Here is a 20,989-nt window from a genome sequence, read left to right as displayed (position 1 = left end):
ATGTGAACCTATAGAGGTGGGTGTAGAGGTCTTGCTTGTAATTACGGGGGTTGCAAAGAAAAGAGCCCTCAGGATTGATAAAGAAGCTGCTGAATTGAGTCTCCAGATGGCTGTGGTTCAAGGGGTGTGACCTATGGACCAGTTCTGCTGGGACACAAGCCAGGGCCTGATCAACCCTTGGCTGGGTCACCTGGGCAAGAGTATCTGATGTTGTAAGACCCAAAACACTCGACAACCCCAGATTACATCACTGACAATGTGTCCCAGCATATCTTGGAATGTATTTCAGCATCACCTTGCTGTCTAACCATTTATAGATAGATAGATAGATACTTTATTCCCATGGGGAAATTCAACTTTTTTCCAATGTCCCATACACTTGTTGTAGCAAAACTAATTACATACAATACTTAACTCAGTAAAAAAATATGATATGCATCTAAATCACTATCTCAAAAAGCATTAATAATAGCTTTTAAAAAGTTCTTAAGTCCTGGCGGTAGAATTGTAAAGCCTAATGGCATTGGGGAGTATTGACCTCTTCATCCTGTCTGAGGAGCATTGCATCGATAGTAACCTGTCGCTGAAACTGCTTCTCTGTCTCTGGATGGTGCTATGTAGAGGATGTTCAGAGTTATCCATAATTGACCGTAGCCTACTCAGCGCCCTTCGCTCAGCTACTGATGTTAAACTCTCCAGTACTTTGCCCACGACAGAGCCCGCCTTCCTTACCAGCTTATTAAGACGTGAGGCGTCCCTCTTCTTAATGCTTCCTCCCCAACACGCCACCACAAAGAAGAGGGCGCTCTCCACAACTGACCTATAGAACATCTTCAGCATCTCACTACAGACATTGAATGACGCCAACCTTCTTAGGAAGTACAGTCGACTTTGTGCCTTCCTGCACAAGGCATAGGAGCAGCGTTTGAGTTTTCAGACTTCAGCTGTGTGGGCCAGAGAGTCAGTAAACTAGGGTGTCCTGCTGCTCACAGTCAGTGTGGAACTGACCCAAGGGTTATGTGTTGTGCACCACATGTTAGCAGAGCAGCCTTGATGGGCTGAATGGCTAATTTTGCTCCAGGGTCGTACAGTTGTAAACATCCCCTAACACTGAAGAAGAGCAAGGAAATTTGACCTAGTGCACTGTCCTATATTTATCTCTTAAGCAAAACGAGTGGTTAGATTCCATTTGTTTATCCTATTTATTTAGATACAGTGCAGAACTGGCCCTTCCTGCCCACCAACTGTGCCGCCCAGCAACCTAACTATTTTTACACTAGCCTAATCACAGATCAATTACCAATTAACCTACTAACAGGTCCATCTTTGGACTGTGGGAGGAAACTGGAGCACCCGGAGGAAACCTACGCAGTCATGGAACGTAAAACTCCTTAAAGGTGCACAGGGGAAGGAAAGTAGAAACTTGCTTACCAAGATCGCCGGATTTGAGCTCAAGACCCAACGGTCCGAGCTAACTGATACTCTATCATGGTGCTCCATGTTTGGAGAAATAGTGCAGAACAGGCCGTTTCGCCCCAATGAGCTTCATTGCCCGGGTATAAACCAACTTTGATGTATGTGATGTCCCCACCACTATTCTCAGATGTCTTTCACTTTAGAACATTTTAACAGCACTTTTCATGACTGCATGGCAGCGTAGCAGTAGGCACGATGCTGTTATAGGTCTCAGCATCGGAGCTCGGCATTCAATTCCAGCGTCATCTGTAAAGAGACTACACATCCTCCTGTGCAATGGGTGGGTTTTCTCCGGGTGTTCCGGTTTCCTCCCACAGTCCAAAGATGTACCGGTTAGTAGGTCATTGTGAATTGTCCTGTGATTAGGCCAGGATTGGTGGATTTCTGGGTAGCATGGCTCACTGGGCCTATTCTACACTGTATTTCCATAAAGAAATAAAATCAAAAATGGAACTTTGTATGTTCTTCAGCCAGTGGAGTATTTTTCAAGTGTAAATGTAATGTCGGAAATGTGGCAGTGATTAGGCACACAGTAAGTTCCCACATATGTGATGATCACCAAGTGTTTTATATATTGCGAGGAATAAATAGTAACTAGGTCACCATGGAGAAATCTGGTTTTTGAAAGAGTTCCAAAGGGTTGTGTCAGCTCCCAGAGAGTGCGAACAGGACATTGGTTTAACAGCAGTTCAGTAGTGGAGTGTAGCACACTCTCAATACTTCACAGGAATGCTGGCCTGAATTTTGTGCACAAATCCTTGGAGTGTGGCACGGCCTCTCAATCTTCTGAAATTAAAACAGAAGCGACATTTCAGGTCAGCGATCTTTCATCAGAACTGGGCTTACCATCCCTTTCTTTCCATCATAAAACTTGTTATATCTCCAACTTTTTCCAGTTCTGTTGAAAAATCCCAACTCTGACATGTTAACTATCCTGTGCAACTACTGTCTGACCTGTGGTTTTCCAGCATCTTCTGTTTTTATTTCAGATGTTTTGCAATATTTTGCTTTTTTTAAAAAAAAGCATTTATTAAACTGTTGTGAATTGGGGTAATTTTCCTGTAAGCATGCATGCTCTGTCTTTATTTGCCCTCATCAATGTTTAAAATATATGTGTATGTTTCTCTCTGTGACATAATCCAGAGCTTCTTCCCCAGTGAATTTAACAGGTAATAAAATGGCTAGGATAAAAACAGCCCTAGTCCTGATTTTGCCTCCAAAGGACAGACTGCCTTCTGATGAAGAGCTCTCCCTATCCTCCTCCTCCTCCTCCTCATCCTCCAGGAAAGCGCAGAGCATTGTGAAGCGAGGACATTTTCGGCCCATTTGGTTCTTGCTGATAGGTATTTATGTCCTCAGGTTTGTGCGTCTGTTAAAACTGCTTTTTGCAGATGAAATATTGTCCAGCAAGCGTGTCTTTGACAGCTAGCAGAGCGATGTGATTGACTGAAACGTGCACGGTAAGATTCATTTCTTTTTAAGTGTCGGCACTTGGCAAACCGGGCGTCTGTTTACAGTTAACCATGCAGTATTATGGTGAAGAACAGGGTTAACTTTTCTCAAAGTATTTGCTATTGTTTTATATGGACAGAAAGATGTTTAAATTTAAATATCTAATATAGTAAGTTATTGTATTTTTGTAATTTTATCTACAATGTGCTTTTGCTTCCATAAATGTTGCTTTCAGGTTGCCTAGTGTGGTAAGTATGTGCATTTTTTTATTGGTCATTGGTTCATTTCTATTTGTGTTGACCAGTGTGTTCACCTTGCAGGTACGACTGCCGGGGTCACTTACACGACCTCTCAGAATGCGACGCTGAGTACACTTGGAACAGAGATTATCAGTTGTCAGAGGAAGAGGCGAGGATTGAGGCCCTTTGCGATGAGGAGAGGTATTTAGCCTTGCATACGGACTTGCTTGAGGAGGAGGCAAGGCAAGGTACTTCTTTGTGAAACAACTTTATCTTTTCACCAAATTCATTGTGAATTTCTGCAAATTTTACAACTGTTCTGTAATTTGACCATGCCACTCATTCTTTTTGATATTCCTTATTTGACAGTACCCTGGGGAATTGGAAAAGGAATCCCTCCTTGTCAAAAAAAGGATCTCAGCAGTAGTTAAATTAGCCGCAAAAGAAAATTGTACGCAACTAGTAGGGCAGAATGGAAACTAAGAATTATTGTGTCTTTCTCTTCAATAGGAAAGTTGATTTATCTGTGGATATATTTTGAGGCTTTTTTCCTAGTTCACATTAAATTTTATTAAAGATATGTTATAAATCTTTTCAGTAATTTAGTCCATGATCAGGTATTAAGTATTAGAATTTAATGAGTAGCTTTATGTTCAGGTCAGATCAGATTTGGTGCCATTTAAGTCTAATGCATTTCTTTCCTCTCCACAACCATCTGCCTTTGAAGAGGAGGAATACAGGCGTCTGAGTGAGGCCTTAGCAGAGGATGGCATCTATAATGCGGTTGGATTTGCTTATAACAGTGATTACTATGATCCATCACAGCCGACAGAAGAGGAGGAACTTGCTAAAACAGATGGCAAGTATTGAATTGATTATTTTGCTTAATTCTGTTTGAATACTAAGTTTTTGATGGGCATCTTCTTAGGGCGTTACGATAGTATAGTGGTTAGCACTAAGCTTGACAGTACCATTGACCTGGGTTTCCTCTGGGTGTTCCAGTTTCCTTCCACTGTCCCACCGGTTGGTAGGTTAACTGGTTATTGTAAGTTGTCTGCTGATTAGGCTAGAGTTACATCGGGGGATTGCAGGGCGGCATGGCTCGGTGGGCCAGAAGGGCCTGTTCCGTACAGTATCGCGATCAATTCAATCTTCTTCATTATTCTGTACAATTGCAGTTATTGGCCCCCAAAGTACACCTCATGCTCAAATAATACTGCAAATAAAGATCCACTGTTAACATTTTTCTTCTTAAGCTGATCGCCTCTAATGGGTCATAAGCTACCGACAGCAGCCAGCCAGAGGCCTTAATCCTGGGCTAGTCGTCCAAGTTTTCCCATCTTCTTAGTGTATCTTTCCTCTCCCAAGGTATGAGGTCTTTTGGAGCTTCTGTTGCTATTTCTGTAGTTCTGAGTTTTTTAACGGGCTGGGTTTGCTTGCCCCATGCCCAACCCTCCTCCTTACCAAGAACTAATCATAGTCGTGAGACCATGATCGTCCACATTATATGACATGGCAGGTGATGATGATGGCCCTGAGGGAAAGGACTGTGACCATCCATCCTATCTCTGTTTCTCCTTATTTTATACACGTGTGTAAGGGTACTCCTCAGCCTCCTAAGCTACAAGGGAAAAAGATCGGCCTACTAGTCTCCTTCATAAATCAAGGGAACTCAGTAACGTCCTTGTAGATCCTTACTGCACTCTTTCTAGTCTAATCATATCTTTCCTATAACTTGGCAACCAGACTGCAATGCTGTAATCCAAGTGTGATCTCAGTACAGTCTTGTACAGTTGTAACATGATACCTCTTGCACGTCCATATGTCTACCTAAATTCTATCACTTCCTTTGGTAGCTTGTTCCAGCCACCTACCACTCTTCCCTCTCGCCTTAAATCTTTGCCCTTGCCCTGCAGTATTTGAAATTTCCACACTTAATCATATGCCTCTGTAACATTACATATGTACCATGCAAAAGACTTAGACACATTTATAGCTAGGGTGCCTAAGACTTTTGTACTGTATTTGTCAATGTGGAGTGGAGAACGAGTTTGTAAGCCTGTTGGGAGTAAAGGATGTTGGGAATAATGAAGGTGGAGCGCCGAAGGAGGGGTGTGGGATAGGTGGCAGAGAAGGAGTGCCTAGGTGGTACAGACATACCCAACCCTGAAACACCAGGCAAGGTCATTTAATACCAAATAGTTGGTTTATTGATTGTTACAGAATGTCTCTCTGGTGCTTCCCACTCTCTCTCCTCTCCCTTTCCCTTTTCCTGACCATGATTCCCCTCTCCCTGCCCCCTTCCCACTCTCAGTCCACAGTAGAGACCCGGATCAGAATCAGATTTATAATCACTCACATATGTAATGAAATTTGTTTTTTTTGTGGACATAAAGTTGCAACAGTACTGTGCAAAGGTCTAAGGCACCCAAACATATATGTGCCAAAGACTTTTGCACAGGACTGTACTTCAGCCTCCAATGCTAGTGAAAGCAAAACGAGTTTGTCCAGCCTCTCCTTACACTGCTTGCAGTTTCAAACTCCTGGGAGTGCATATCTCACACAATGGGTCATGGACCCAGAATGCATTCTGCACAGTCAAGAAAGCTCACAAATGTCTCTACTTTCTGAGGTGGCTGAAGAGAGCTGGACCTTGCACATCCATGTTCACATCATTCCACAAGTCTGCATTAAAGAGCATCCTTATATGCTGCATCACTGCTTGGTATGGAAACTGTACTATGGTGGACATGAAGGCTCTACCATGGGTAGCCAAAACTGCCCAATGCATCACCAGCACTGATCAACCCACCATCAATGACGTGCATACAGAAAGGTGCTGGAAAAGGGCCAGTAACATCATGAAGGATCGCACCCACCCTGCTCATGGACTGTTTGTCCCACTCCCATCAGGGAGGAGGTTGCATAGCACTCATGCTAGGACCACCAGACTCAAAAACACTTACTTTCTCCAAGCAGTGAGGCTGATCAACACCTCCACCCACTAACCCACCCCTCCACGCCCCCCAACCACCACTACTTTATCATTTCCTGTCAGAGTCATCTTATGTACAGACACTCCTGTGCCGAGCGTCATTATGGACTTACAATCAATCTATGTATATAAGCTATCTTATGCATTTACAGTATATCGTTTTTTTTTAAATTATTATTGTGCTCTTTATCTTTTATTGTGCTGCCTCTGACCTGGAGTAACAATTATTTTGTTCTCCTTTATACTTGTTTACTGGAAATGCCATTAAACAATCTTGAATCTCATACCAGTTCAATGTACATCATTTGGGAAAATGCTTCAAATCAATTTATTGCTCATTTAGTGAACTGCAATAACCCAAGAGTAGATAAAATTAGTGTGAATAATCCAATATAGTGGCATCGTCTACTATTTCTACTTTTAAGTCGAGGAGGTTAAAGTTGAAGTGCACTTTAATTTATGCTTTCCATGTTAATCTATTGGCCACTTAGCCTTTGCCAGTGATTTGAGAATTCCAGGTCATGATTGCAGTACTAAAGCCTGGAATTAATTTATTTCTGTAGCGGTAATAAGTATAAATACTGTTTTAAGTCCAAAAGACATAGGAGCAGGATTAGACCATCTGGCCCATCGAGTCTGCTGCACTATTTGATCGTGCCTGACTTATTTTCCTTCTTAACCTTTGACGCCCTGACTAATTAAGAACCTATCAACCACTGTTTTAAATATACCCAATGACATTGCCTCCACAGCCATCAGTAGCAAAGCATTCCACAGATTCATCACCCTCTGGCTAAAAATTTCCTCCTTATCTCTGTTCTAAAGGTTTCATCCTTGTGTTCTGAGGCTGTGCCTTCTAGTCCTAGACTCTCCCACTATTGGAAACATCCTCTCCTCATCCACTCAATCTAGGCTTTTCACTGTTTGGTAGATTCAATGAGCCATTCCCTTATTTTTCTAAATTCCATTCAGTACAGGCCCAGAGCGATTAAATGCTCCTCATACATTAACTATTTCATTCTGAGGAGGTAATTATCATAAACCTCTGGACCTCTCCAATGCCAGCATATCCTTTATTAGATAAGGGGCTCAGTATTACAAAATGTGGTCTGACAGATGCCTTCTAAAACCTCAGCATTGTATCCCAGATTTTATATTCTAGTCTTCTCGAAATGAATGTTAACATTGCATTTCCCTTCCTCACCACCAATTCAACCTGCGAGTTAAAGTTTAGAGAATCCTACAAAAGGACTTCCAAGTCCCTGCGAACCTCTAATTTCAGAATTCACTCCCCATTTTTAAAACAGTCTATGCCTTTATAAAGTGCATGACCGTACACTTCACGATACTGTATTCCATCTGCCACCTCTTTGCCCATTTCCCCAGTCTATCTTAAGTCCTTCTGCAGATGCCCTGCTTCCTCATAGCTATTTGTCCCTCTATCTTTCCACTGAGGTTGGTTGTGACAGCAACTGTAGGTCATGGGTTAAGGGTGAAAGTTGAAAAATTTAAGGGGAACATGAGGGGAAACTTCTTCACTCAGAGGGTGGTGAGAGTGTGGAACGAGCTGCCAGTGCAAGTGGTGCATGCAAGTTTCATTTCAACGTTTAAGAGAAGTTTTGATAGGTATATGGATGGTAGGGCTATGGAGGGCTGTGGTCTTGGTGCAGGTTGATAGGAATAGGCAGTTTAAATGGTTCAGCATGGACGAGATGGGTTGAACTGTCTGTTTCTGTGTTGTAATTTTCTATGACTGTCTGCCTACCTGGCCACAAAGCCATCAATTCTGTCATCCTGTTCATTAACATATAATATAAAAAGTACAGAACCCAACGCTGACCCCTTTGGAACACCTCTAGTTGCTAGCAGCTGTCCAGAGCAGGCCCCCTTTATTCCCACTCTACTCCCACTGTTTTGGGAAAAGATAGGTTGAGGGACATAGTGGGAGCATTAACTTAGAGAAGCAGGCTAGATGGACTGCAGACTGCATTTCAGATCCAAAAAGCAATACTTATGCCAGTCCAACAAGTAATATTTAAGCCAGTCCCTTTTAATGTCCTTGGAATGTGCAAAAGTAATTTTTACTTGAGACGTTTCCTTAAAAGGTTGCTCTGTCTTTGCGGAAATGAGTATGCATTCTCATTAATTGTACTACACCTGGTTTGAAGCTAGGATTTTATGGCTAAGTTGGTGCTGGAAGAGGGATATTTCCATGTGAATGCATGAATTGAATTGAGTTGGCCCGTAACTCTCAGTGGAGCATAGGTCATCGACCTTCCGACTCCATCGTCCTCTGAACTCAACGGTATGGTTAGAGTTCAATGCTTCTGCATTCCTTGCATCTACTGTACAGGGGATTGGCTATACAGCTTCACTAGAGCCCTATTGGCCGGCCTTGCCTAATTCCACCTCTCACAATGGGGATGTAGGGTTTGACTTTGAGAGGCATATGAACACATTACCTATTGCCTGTTACACCACTGGTGTTTAGGGCAGCAGTGAAGATCCTCCATCTCTGGTGGTGTCCAGGGTTTCCTCTGGGTTTTCACTACCGTTCATCATGCAAGTCCTGAGCGGAGACACAGGACTACCGTCGCACTCTATAGAAAGATTCTTTATTGCTGTTTCCGTAACAGTTTTGTTTTACCAGTTAGGGCTATTAGACCAGAACTGAACACCCGGACCTGGAGGAGCGGAGGCCCACTCGTCGTCTGGCCTCTACCCTTTGACCTGTTTGGCATGGGTGACCCTATCAAGAACCAAAGCATAAAACCCTGACTCCAGCCAAAACTGCTCTCTGGGTCACTGAGGCACACAAACCCCCAAAGCACAGCAAGGTTGTGGTTGAGCTAAATTCCGTTTGTGAGAATGTATTAATTTAATAGTGAGGTGTACATGGAATCTAGGTTGGGATTTCCTGTGACCATTCCCTCGGTCTCCAAAGATTTGACAGTCCAGCCTTGAATACTGTGGACCTCCAGCATAAAGGGTCATTGCTCCAGATCAGGGTATTCCAACCTTTTTTATGCCATGGACTGCTGGCTTAGAGGCAATTTTTACTTTGCAAAAAAAAAGCTATGTTTAATGTACATTTACATTTTATGTGTACGTATATTTGTGTTTGTCATATTTGTGTTTGTCACTAATAGCATATTCCTTTGATCTGTGTGGCAGCTGTGAATGATAATACAGAAGAGAACGAGGAGCCGTACACAGCTCCTGCTGGGCTGCTTGTCCCTTCTGATGTAGAAGTTGTAAGTATTGTAAAATTTCTTGCAATTATTGCATGCAGTGTATAAATGTGTTTCACAGTGTTACGTACCCCGTAACTGGGTGTCTTACCAGCAAAAATAGAAGTTTTCTTTGGAGTCTGGTGATACTATTTTCAACAATATTTATTAGCAAAAATATACAAAATAATATCAATGCGAATATACGGAGAATATACGTTAGCAATACTAAACCTAAAAGTGCGGGTATAATAATAATCACTAATGAAACGAGCTCTATCGTTGTCTAGGGGATAATGAATTGACAGATGGAAAGATAAAGTTCAGTTCATGCAGGCTGTGGTAGTTGTTTGTCGGTGTGTTGTAATTGTTGGAGAGAGAGAGAGAGAAAACGTGTGAACAGTAACAGCTATTATCTTGCCAACCTTCCTTTACGATTTTGATCCATCGATGCGTTGTTGTGGCCAATCAAGTGTGACCCCTCCGTCCTTTAGCTAGACCGTTCTTCCGTGGTGGACTCATCACCCAGGCAAGGGTGGACACACACACACAAGCCCCCACCGGTCTCGCTATAAACACTGAGTTAAAATTTACCGACCCTTCGTTCGGTCTCCGATGTCCCACACTGTCTCGTGGGTTTCTGATGCTCACTAGTGTTTCTCCTGGTGCGTCTGAGGGGTGTTACCCCAGACCTCACTTTTATCCCCACTCACGGGGTCTCAGGTGTCAATCAGGTTAGGATGATGTAACCCATCAAACCAGCCCACTCTGGTTGCCCCCTGAGGGGTTTTAATGAATAGAACAGTACCAAGTAAACAATTCTTCTCCAAAAGACAATAGCAGTAATCAATGGTTCCGTTCCCCTTTTGTTAGTAGGAGCCATTCCACCATGGGGTACCTTTTAGCTGTGTCTCTCTCTCATTAACTTACAGGAGCTGTTATCAATAACAACTGCCCTGGCAGCTTTCCTTTGTCTCTCTTACTTCCTTGATAACAGCATTGAAATAGTAGCGATTTGCGATTCTCCAAAAGTGGGGGCATGGGTGACTCTGCACCCTTCTGCCCATCAGAGTTGTTCATCCTTCGTAACAACAGGAAGAGGTGATCTGGAGTTAGATCCATCAATTGTAAAAGGAAACGCAAAATCCATTCACACTCAGGATCTCCTTAAATATTTCACCTTTTACTTTGAGTAAGCTAAAACCGGATTTGGCCGTGGCTGACTCCTACCTCATTTTAGACTGAGAACTTGACCCAATGCAAGTCCCGTGGGGCTTGGGTTGGAGAGTCAGGCCTCTGCACAAATAGTTTTGGTTCCTTATCGAAGACAATAGAGGGTCGAGAACAGTAGTTCCTAACCTTTTTTATGCTATGGACCAATCTCATTAAGCAAGGGGTCAGGAATCCCTGGTCTAGAGGAGGTTCACGAGAATGATTCTAGGAATGAAAGGGTTGATGGCTCTGGACCTGTAGTTGCTGGAGTTTAGAAGAATGAGGGCGAATCCCATTAAAACCTATTGACTGTTGAAAGGCTTAGATAGAGTGGATTTGGGGAGGATGTTTCCTGTGGTGGGAGAGTGTAGGACCAGAGGACACAGCCTCAGAATGGAGGGGCATTCATTTAGAACAGAGATGAGGAGGAATATCTTTAGCCAGAGAGTGGTGAATCTGTGGAATTCATTGCCATAGATGACTGTGGTGGCAGTCATTGGGTATTTTTACAGCAGAGGTTGATGGGTTCCTCGTTAGTCAGGATGTCAAAGGTTACGGAAAGAATTCAGCAGAATGGGGTTGAGAGGAACAATAAATCAGCCAGGATGAAATAGAGCAGACTTGATGGGCTGAATGGCCTAATTTGTTCCTGTGTGTTATGGTCTATGATTATTCATGAAGGTGTAATCTTTAAAGAAAAAAACACATCTTCCAAGTTATACCAATTTGTGGTTGTGAAGTATCATAGAGTCATAGAAAAAAACAGCATAGAAACAGGCCCTTTGACCCATTTGTGACTTGCACTGGGACCATATCTGTCCATAACACTACCCATGAACCTATCCAAGTTTATCTTAAACATTGAATTGGAGCTTGTATGCACCACTTGCGCTGACAGCTCATTCCACACTTTTGGCCCTCTAAGTAAAGACGTTTCTCCTTTTTTTTTTAAAATAATCCTGAAATTAATTAGTCTTTTTTCTCATATCATATTTCTTGCTTTCCTTCAATGTACAGAAGTCACTTTTATGCTTGTGTGGATTATTCAGGTTTAGTTATGTTGGGATGCTACCACACTAAGTTGTGTTTTAAGGACACAAGATTGTACAGATGCTGGAATTCCAGAGCAACACACAAAAAATGCTGGAGGAACTCAGCAGGTCAGTCAGCATCCATGGAAGAGAACAGTCAACATTTCATCCTGTGACCCTTCATTGTGGCTGGAAAGGAAAGGGGGCAGAAGCAAGAGTACAAGAATGGGAGAGGTGAAGAACTCTGCCACGGACGGTTCCAAATAGGCCCAGTAGGGGTGATGGACTTCAGAAGAAGGGAGGGAGGGGGAGGAGTACAAGCTGACAGGTGATAGGTGAGACCAGGTGAGGGGGATGGTGCATGGTTGGGTGGGGGTGAGGAGGTTTTAAAGGTATTGCAGAACAAGTTACATACTGGCTAAGTGTAAAATAATAACAAATGTACTGTACCCACAACAGAAAAATACTTGAGAAAGGATGTTTCAAAGTTCAAAGTAAATTTGTTATCAAAGTACATGTATGCCACCATATACAGCCCTGCAATTCATTCTCTTCTGGGCACACTCAATAAACCCAAAATAAAATAATAACCAAATAATCAATGAAGTAGTGCACCAACTTGGGCTGGTGTGCAACAGACAACTGTGCAAATAGAAAAAGAAAAATAATAAATATCGAAAACATGAGATGAAGAATCCATAGGTTGTAGGAACAGTTCAAGAGTCTGATGGTTGAGGGGTAATAACTATTCCTGAAGTTGGTGGTGTGAGTCCTGAGACTCCTGTACCTCCCTCCGGATGACACCAGTGAGAAGAGAACATGTCCTATGTGGTGAAGGATGCTGCATTCCTACGACAATGCTCCATGTAGATGTGCTCGATGGTGTGGAGGGCTTTACCCGAGATAGTTTGAAATACAAGCTGATTCATATAATTAATAAATTGTGGTCTTGGCAAATACGCTAGTTATAAATTTACCAGCTGCAAATCGACAGATATTTTGTGTCCTCATCAGCTAATTGGTCAGTATTTTCAGTTCCCAGTGTATTGATTGTAATGTGCTGGATTGATGAACTAGATTCGTACAGCAATATACAGTAGCTGATATTCTATCCTGGTGTGGGTGGAGTATTTAATTCAACCCAGTGTATTGTAATGATGGTTCTACACTTGTCAGATGTGCCAGTAGTGTTACACTGTTCCCTTTTAACTTATGTTGTAAATGCACCTTATTATGAGTTAATTTATTTGTGGTAATATTACATTTTGTGTTAATGTGTATGTTTTAAGTATGTTTTGCACCATAGGACATAGGAACAGAATTAGCACACAGAAAATGGTGGAGGAACTCAGCAGACCACACAGCATCTGTGGAAAGGAGTAAATGGTTGATATTTCAGGCCGAGACCTTTCATCATGAGTCCTGATGAAGGGTCTTGGCTCAAAAAGGTGCTGCCTGGCCTACTGAGTTCCTCTAGCATTTCCTGTATTTTGCTTGAATTTCCAGCATCTGCAGATTTTCTTGTCTCTAAAAACAGAATTAGGCCTCTTGATTTAGGCTGCCATTCTATCTTGGCTGATTTCTTATCCCTCTCAACCCCATTCTGCCCACTCCTCAAAACCTTTAATCCCCAGAGAAATCAAGAACCTATCGACCTCTGCTTTAACTATACCCAATGATGTTCCTCCATGGCTGCCTGTGGCAATGAATTCCACAGACCACCACTCTCTGGCTCAAGAAATTCTTCCTCATCTCCGTTCTAAATGGATGCCCCTCTATTCTGAGGTTGTTCCCTCTGATCTTAGACTCCCCTACTTCCACATCCAATCTATCCAGACCTTTCAATATTCGATGGGTTTAAATGAAGTCCTCCCTCATTTTTCTAATCCAGTGAGTACTGACCTAGAACCATCAAATGCTCCTCATATATTAACCCTTTCTTTCTCAAAATCATTCTCACTAACCTCTGTGGACCTCCTTTTTGTACAGTTGAATGACAATAGCTTGAACTTGATAACTTTTTTTTTACTTTCTCCCCAGCCTGGAACGTCAAAAATGCATGCCATCATGGAACGCACAGCAAAGTTTGTATGTAAGCAGGGAACACCGTTTGAGATCATGCTGAAAGCTAAGCAAGCCCGGAATTCTCAGTTTGACTTTCTACGCTTCGATCACTACCTGAATCCGTACTATAAGTACATCCTCAAGACCATGAAGGAAGGGAAATATGTTGCACAGACAGAAAAAAAAGTGGAGGAAAAACGGAGTAAGCTAAGATATTTCAGATCCTTTGAAGTTTCCTTTACATATTCTGTCTTGATCGTGTCATTTGACCAGTGCTGTATTTTGTGAAGCTGCAAAATATTCTTCAGCTCCTTCACTCCTCATGGGGGCCTAGGCTGCCAACAGCAACTCGCCAGAGTCCTGTCTCCTGGGATAGTCTTTCAAATTGTCCCCAGGCATAGCTCATCTTGCTGAAGATCCTTCCACTCTCAGCTATGAGGTCTTTGGAGCTTCAGCTGGAGTTTCTGCAATTCTGGGTTTTTTCACAGAATAGAGTTGCCAGTCCTGTGCCCAACCCTCCTTTTGCAGCCTATGGCTTGGGTCCGGAGTTGGTAAAATGCTGCCATTGTTTATCATCAGTAACAAGGTTGAAGGGGGAAGTGATATTCCATTTCTGTTTGTGAATTAGTGAGACAGAAAACTAATTCACCAAACTGAAGCTGTCTGAAATGGCATTCAGAATCAGAACCACTTTGTCGCTAGAAGTGATTGTGGTTTGGTTCCAACTATAAAACGCAGGACAATGTTTGCCGAGCCTGGAGGTCAGGTCACAAATGTTTCATCACCAGTTGAGGTGACCTCGACTGATGACAAAATGTTTGTGACCTAACCTTCAAGGTCAGTGAACAATCCTACAAATAAGCTGCCAATGCAAGCTACCAGCCTTCTATTTCATTACGCACAGAATGATACCGTGACAGACAACACAATAGCAACCAACCATTCACAAGACAATAGTGCAAACAGCCATGAGCGATCAACAATTAGCACAAATGTCAATAATCAAAAAAAAATGTGAACATAGACACAATAATTATCAACAGAGCAAGGAGAGTTTAGGAAAAACCATTTAGCGGATGTTGTGCAGGGTATTACACCGTGAGTTTTGTTGAGAAGCTGAAGAGCTACAGGAAAGAAGTTTTGGAGGTGGTGATGGACTTGTGGCATTTTGGTAAATAGGTGACTGCTAGGGTGGGTGGCATCTGCTGTTATTTTTCATTCTGGTGATAAACAGATCTTTTTTGCAACAGGGATTGTATCAATTAATATGAATATTATGTTTTTATATTTTGCTGAAAATGAAGATTATAAACAGGTGAATTATACTTTTGCTGATGGGAAGCCGTGAGGCAATATCTTTAATTAGAGGATAGTTTTAGTGTATATTTAGAAAGATGTGGCATAATCAGGATTTCTGAAGGACTTCGAGGATGTTATCTGGCCTAAGAAGTAATAAAATGGAATGGCAATGTTTCGCCTTTTTAAAAAAAAAATAATAAAAAAATAAATTGTCTCATGAAGTCCTACGTAACAGGGCAACATACTTTATTAAAAATAATGTGAAAGTAATGATTTCTCAATGGATTCTGGCCTCCCCAGCATCCAGGATATCTTGAAACGATTTGGCCTCCACAGCCGCCCATTATGTATATTTAAGGCAGAGGTTGATAGATTCATGATTAGCCAGGGCATGAAGGGTTAGGGGGAAAAGGCAAGGAGACTGGGGCTGAGAGGGAGAATGGATCAGCCATGATGAGATTCCGGAGCAGACTTGATGGACCAAATGGCCTAATTCTGCCCCTATATCTTTGGGTCTTATGGTCTAAGGTGCGATGCCTCAGAAAGATGGCATCCCGTCATTAAGGACCCTATCACCCAGGACATCCCCTCTTCTTATTGCTACCATCAAGGAGGAAGTACAGAAGCCTGAAGGCACATACTCAACTATTCAGGAACTGCTTCTTCCCCTCTGCCATCTGATTTCTGAATGGACATTTAACCCATGAACACTACCTAACTACTTGTTTTTTCTCTTTTTGCACTACTTATTTAATTTAACTTTTAAAAATATATATAAACCTTACTGTAATTCACAGTTGTTACAGCATTGTACTGCTACCACAAAACAAGTTTCATGATATATGCCAGTAATATTAAACCGGATTCTGTTGAAAGAGGGAGAGTAGAAAGTAAGGTAAAAATTAATTCTTAGACTATCAGGGTGTAACCAGTGTGCGAAAGCCGTCTCTGAGTGTCCCTTGTTCTTTTCATCTCTGTGTATTTAGTTTTTGATAATATTTTGTGACTGTTGCAAAGGGCAAGACATGGAAGGGCTCAGAGGAAGTTTAAAAAGTGATGTAAAGTCATCGGAGTTAGAAGCAAGAGTAGACCATTTGTCCCCTTGTGCTGTGCTACGTACATGCAACCCTGTAAAAGTGTCCGCAGCAATAGGACACACCTGGAGTCTGGTTTTGCTGTTAACAAATCACGATTTTATTAGTAACTACCAAATATAGAAACTAGCAGTGTTATGCATTTACAGATGTAAAAATAAAGTTCCCAAACTCATTCAAGCTCAGGTGGCAAGAGTTACAGTGTTACAATGGTATGTAAGAAAGTTCAGTTCAATCCACGAAATTGTTACTGTTGGCATGAGAGAGATATTTGTAATCCAAATAAACAGGTGTCGTCAATCTGCCTTTTGTCCTCTGAATCCTTCAAGTTAGCCAAAATGTGACTTATCTAAGGGTACCGTCTTCAAGTGGTAAAACTACTAACCCAGGCAAGGGTTAAACACACCAGTAGTTCCCACAGGGTCACCCTTACACACACTGATAGCCACTGATCCAGTTCCACGACATACGAAGTAACTCCAACAGTGGTTTGCCACTGGGGTGCCTTCAGTGAATTACCACACCCAGACAAGGGTAAACACACGTGAGATTCACAGAAGTTTCCCCCTCACCAGAGAATCATGTGACAATCACACTTTTGTATTTGAATGGAATCAAACTCACCCTTACGGGCTACTTGGAGAGAGGCCAAACAGTGATCACTTTGCCACTAGGTTCCTTCTGTTTCAAACCTTCCTCTCCTCTCCTCTCTGTAAACTTCTAGTTGCAGCACTTGTGAGAGTCATTTATCAATACTCTGGATCGATCTCAACTCACCCCTTTGGGCTACTGAAAGTTTAAACCAGCGACCCCACTCACTGGTGTCTTCCATTGACTGAAACCACCTCGACTCTGACTGCGTCCTTGTATATTCAAAACAAGCCGCAGAAAAAATGTAAACATTCATTGTCCATCAAATAACTCCACCTATCTCACCGTAGTAACCAAGCAATTTTGTAGTCAGTCGAAATCCAACAATGTCCAAAAGTCAGTCTCATTCTCTCGGTGTTTTAAAGTGACAGTTCACAGAAAAATATGAACCCTAGGGGTATATAACAACTGGTTCTGGCATTTAATAATATTGTGGCTGATCTTTCTATACACATTCGAGTCACTTTCAGCTCTCCCATCAGTAACCTTCCATCATTAGGCTAGAAGTGCGGATGTTATTGATTGCATTGTGCAGCGAGAACAGTTCAACACTGGGGTGTGGACTGATATAGAACATAGAACAGTACAGCACAGGAAAAGGCCCTTCAGCCCACAGTGTTGTGCCGAACCAATCAAATAGCAGTTTGGCATCTTCCCCTTGCCTTTCCAGTCCTGAAGAAGGGTCAGTCCAAAACGTTGACTATTTATTCATTTCCATGGTTGCTCTCTGACCTGCTGGGTTCTTCCGGCATTATTTCCAGTATCTGCAGACTTTCTCATGTAAATTAGTAACCTAATGGCTAACTAATCTCTTCTGCATATGCAATATCCATATCCTTCCATTTTTCTCACATTCATGTGCCTATCTAAACACCTCTTAAAAGTTACTCGTGTCTCTACCTCAACCCCAGGCAACACATTTCAGATGCCTGTCACTCTGTCTTGCCCCTCTCCTTTAAACCGACCCCCCTCCCACCTTAAATGCATGCCCTCTGATATTAGACATTTTGCACCCTGGGGGGAAAATGATGCTGTCTGTCTACTCTACCTGTGCTCTTCATAATTCTTATAAACCTTTATCAGATCTCCCCTCAGCCTCTGCAGCTCCAGAGAAAACAACCAAAGTTTATCCAACCTCTCGTGATAGCACACGCCCTCTAATCCAGGCAACATCCTGGTAAACCTCATCTGCACACTTTCCAAAGCCTCAGCTTCCTTCCCATATGTCAAACAATTTGGCAACTGTCTGTCTTGAGTAAGACAACTGTCTGTCTTGAGTAAGAGAGTCTAAGCACTTTAATGTACTGTGATGGGACAATTGCCAAGTACCCCACCGTTAAAGTCCTGGGCTTGGAGTTGACCAGAAATTTGATTGGACAGCCACCAGTGGTTACAAGAGCAGGTTGGTCGTTGGTATTCTGCAATGAGTGATACTGATACTAGAAAATATTTCTGCTATCTATGCGGCAAAAATAAGGAGTGTGAAGGAATGCACTTGATGTGTCCCTGTGAAACAAAATTATGAGGGGTATAGATAGGCTTTTTAGGCAAGCAGGCTTTTTCCACTAAGGTTGGGAGGGACTGCAACTAGAGGTCATGGGTTAAGGGTGAAAGGTGAAAAATTTAAGGGGTACATGAAGGGAAGCGTCTTCACTCAAAGGGTGGTGGGTGGTGAAAGTGTGGAAAGAGCTGCCAACACAAGTGGTGCATGTGAACTCCATTTCAACGTTGAAGAGAAATTTGGACAGCTACGTGGATGGCAGAGGTATGGAGGACTGTAGTCCCTGTGCAGATTGATGGGAGTTGGCAGCTATAATGGCTTGGCATGCACTAGATGGGCCAATGGGCCCGCTTCTGTGCTGTACTTTTCTATGTTCTAAAGTGTCTGCCAAGGGGCACAGGTTGTTAACTGATAAACTAAAAATGGGAGTGTGGATTTAGCATGAGGAAAATGAGGTTTAGAAAATATGTTATACTGCTGTATAGAGGCAACTGTGTGCCCTTGTATATAAAATTGCATACAGGTAAGCATTAGAAAGGAATATAAAATGCTGACCAGTTCAAGACCAATGGAATATAAATGGAACTGAAAAGCTGTATTGGATGATGGTGAGACTGCACTGGAAATAAATCGTCCGTTATGTGACAATTGGTATGATGTTGGTGATCATGTTCTTTCTGTGACCATAATTGTTCTTGGCAAATTTTCTTTCTTACAGAAACAGTTTGACTTTGCCTTCTTCTGGGCAGTGTCTTTACAAGGCAGGTGACCCTGGCCATTATCAATACTCTTCAGAAATTGTTTTTCTGTGTCAATGGTTGCATAACCAGAGCTTGTGATATGCACCAGCTGCTTGTACGATCATCTGCCTCCTGCTCCCATGGCTTCATGCTGCCCTGATTGGTGCTGGGGGGCAGATGGTGCTACACCTTGCCCAAGGGGGACCTGTAGGCTAGCGGAGGGAAGGATTGCCTTGCATCTCTTTTTGTAGAGACGTATCTCCACCCTGCCACCCCAACCTGAAATAATGAATGCAATTTTAGTTCTTTACTTAACAAGAAATATTCTTCCACTGAAGATGGTGCAGAGAAAGTTGCTGGAATAAAAGGATTGAGCCATTTAGACTTGTACTGGAGCTTAGAGGAATAAGAAGTGATCTTTTTAGATGATAAGATTTGAGGTGACTCCACAGTACAACTGCTGAGAGATAATTTCCCTCCATGGGGGTTTCAGATAAATTGCCACCTATTTAAGCAGTAAGGAGGACCTACTTCACGCTGTCCTAACTCAATTGGTGATGCAAAAGGCAAACTGCAGATGTCACATTCTAGTGCAAAAAAGCACTGAAATAGAATCGGGTATATTATTACCGAAGTGTCGTGAAATTTGTTATTTATTGGCAATACAGTACTCTGCAAAAGAATTAGGCACATGTATAGAGTTGCAAGTAAAAGTTTGTGAACCCTTTATAACTACCTGGTTTTCTATATTGAGTACTCATAACAGTATTGAATTTCCTCCATTTGTAGGCAATTTCTCTTACTGTGGACTGATGAACACTTGGGTCTTTAGAAATGCTTTTGTAGCTTTTTCCAGCTTCATGCATCTTTACAATTCTTCTAAGGTTCTCTGAAAGTTGTTTTGATCAAGGAATGGTGCACATAAACAGATCTTTCTTGAGAAGAGCAGGCTCTCTCAGTAACCTGACTTTGTCTTTTTTATAGGGCATGGCACCTCTACAACCCACACCTTCAATCTCATCTCATTGATTGGAACACCTGGCTTCAAATAACTTCTGTAGAAGGCATTACCCCAGAGGGTCACATACTTCTTAGAACCTAGACTGTGATTGTTAAAATTGTGTACTTGGTAATGAGGAGAAGTATAATTATTTGCGAGTTATTAGTTTAGGCAGATTGTTTGTGTTTGTCTATTATTGTGACCTAGCTGAAGATCAGAGTGCATTTTATGAGTAATTAATACAGGAAATCAGGTAATTGCAAAGGGTTCACAAACTTATTCTTGCAACTGTATAGCTAGACAGAGTACTGTATTTGTCAATGTGGAGTGGAGAGTGAGGTTGTAAATCTGGCAGGAGAAAAAATGTTGGGAATGGTGCGGGTGGGGTGCCATGTGGTGGGGGTGGGACAGGTGGCAGAGAAGGAGTGCCAGGGGCGGGGGGGGAGGGAGAATAGTGTGGATACCAACGCATCCAGTTCTGAGACACCAGGCAGGATCATTTGATTCCATGCAATTGGTTTATTAATCATTACAGAATGTCTCTCTGGTGCTTCCCGCACTCTCCCCTCTTCATTCCCAATTTTCCAGCCATGATTCCTCTCTCCCTGCCCCCTTCTCACTCTCACTGTGCAACAGGGACCCAGATCAGAATCAGGTTTATCATCCCTCACATTTGACATGAAATTTGGCTTTTTGTGGCAGCAGTACAGTGCAATACATAAAATTACTACAGTGCTGTGCAAAAGTCTTAGGCACCCCAGCTGTATATATGTGCTTAAGACTTTTGCACAATATTGAATGTAAAGAATATTGTTATATAAAAAAACATTAAAAATAAGTATTGCAAACAGAGCAAAATAATGTGGTAGTGTTCATTGACTTGAGAAATCTGATGGCAGAGGGCAAGAAGTTGTTTCTAAAATGTTAAGTGTGTGTCTTCAAGCTCTTGTATCTCCTTCCTGATGGTAGTAATGGGGGTTCTTTATGATGGATGCTGGCTTTTTG

General features: G+C 42.2%; 1 protein-coding gene across 5 annotated transcripts in view; it reads left to right on the top strand.

The window, feature by feature from the left end:
* The window catches only part of sfswap (splicing factor SWAP), a 189,711-nt gene that overhangs the window by 2,139 nt on the left and 166,583 nt on the right, over window positions 1-20,989 (top strand). For 3 of the 5 annotated variants that reach the window (XR_012099698.1, XM_073051954.1, XM_073051955.1), the window contains exons 2-5: window positions 3,249-3,415; window positions 3,895-4,026; window positions 9,337-9,416; window positions 13,676-13,901. Coding sequence is in view for 4 of the 5 variants with exons in the window: in XM_073051954.1 (XP_072908055.1) it covers window positions 3,249-3,415; window positions 3,895-4,026; window positions 9,337-9,416; window positions 13,676-13,901 (605 nt within the window). In the remaining variant the exon portion in view is untranslated. Of the gene's footprint in view, window positions 1-697; window positions 3,416-3,894; window positions 4,027-9,336; window positions 9,417-13,675; window positions 13,902-20,989 lie in introns of those variants that run through there. The other 2 variants (XM_073051957.1, XM_073051956.1) reach the window with 2 other exon arrangements.

This window comes from Hemitrygon akajei, chromosome 7 (assembly GCF_048418815.1).
Source record: "Hemitrygon akajei chromosome 7, sHemAka1.3, whole genome shotgun sequence".
NCBI lineage: Eukaryota > Metazoa > Chordata > Chondrichthyes > Myliobatiformes > Dasyatidae > Hemitrygon > Hemitrygon akajei.
This window is presented reverse-complemented; position numbering and strand designations above follow the sequence as displayed.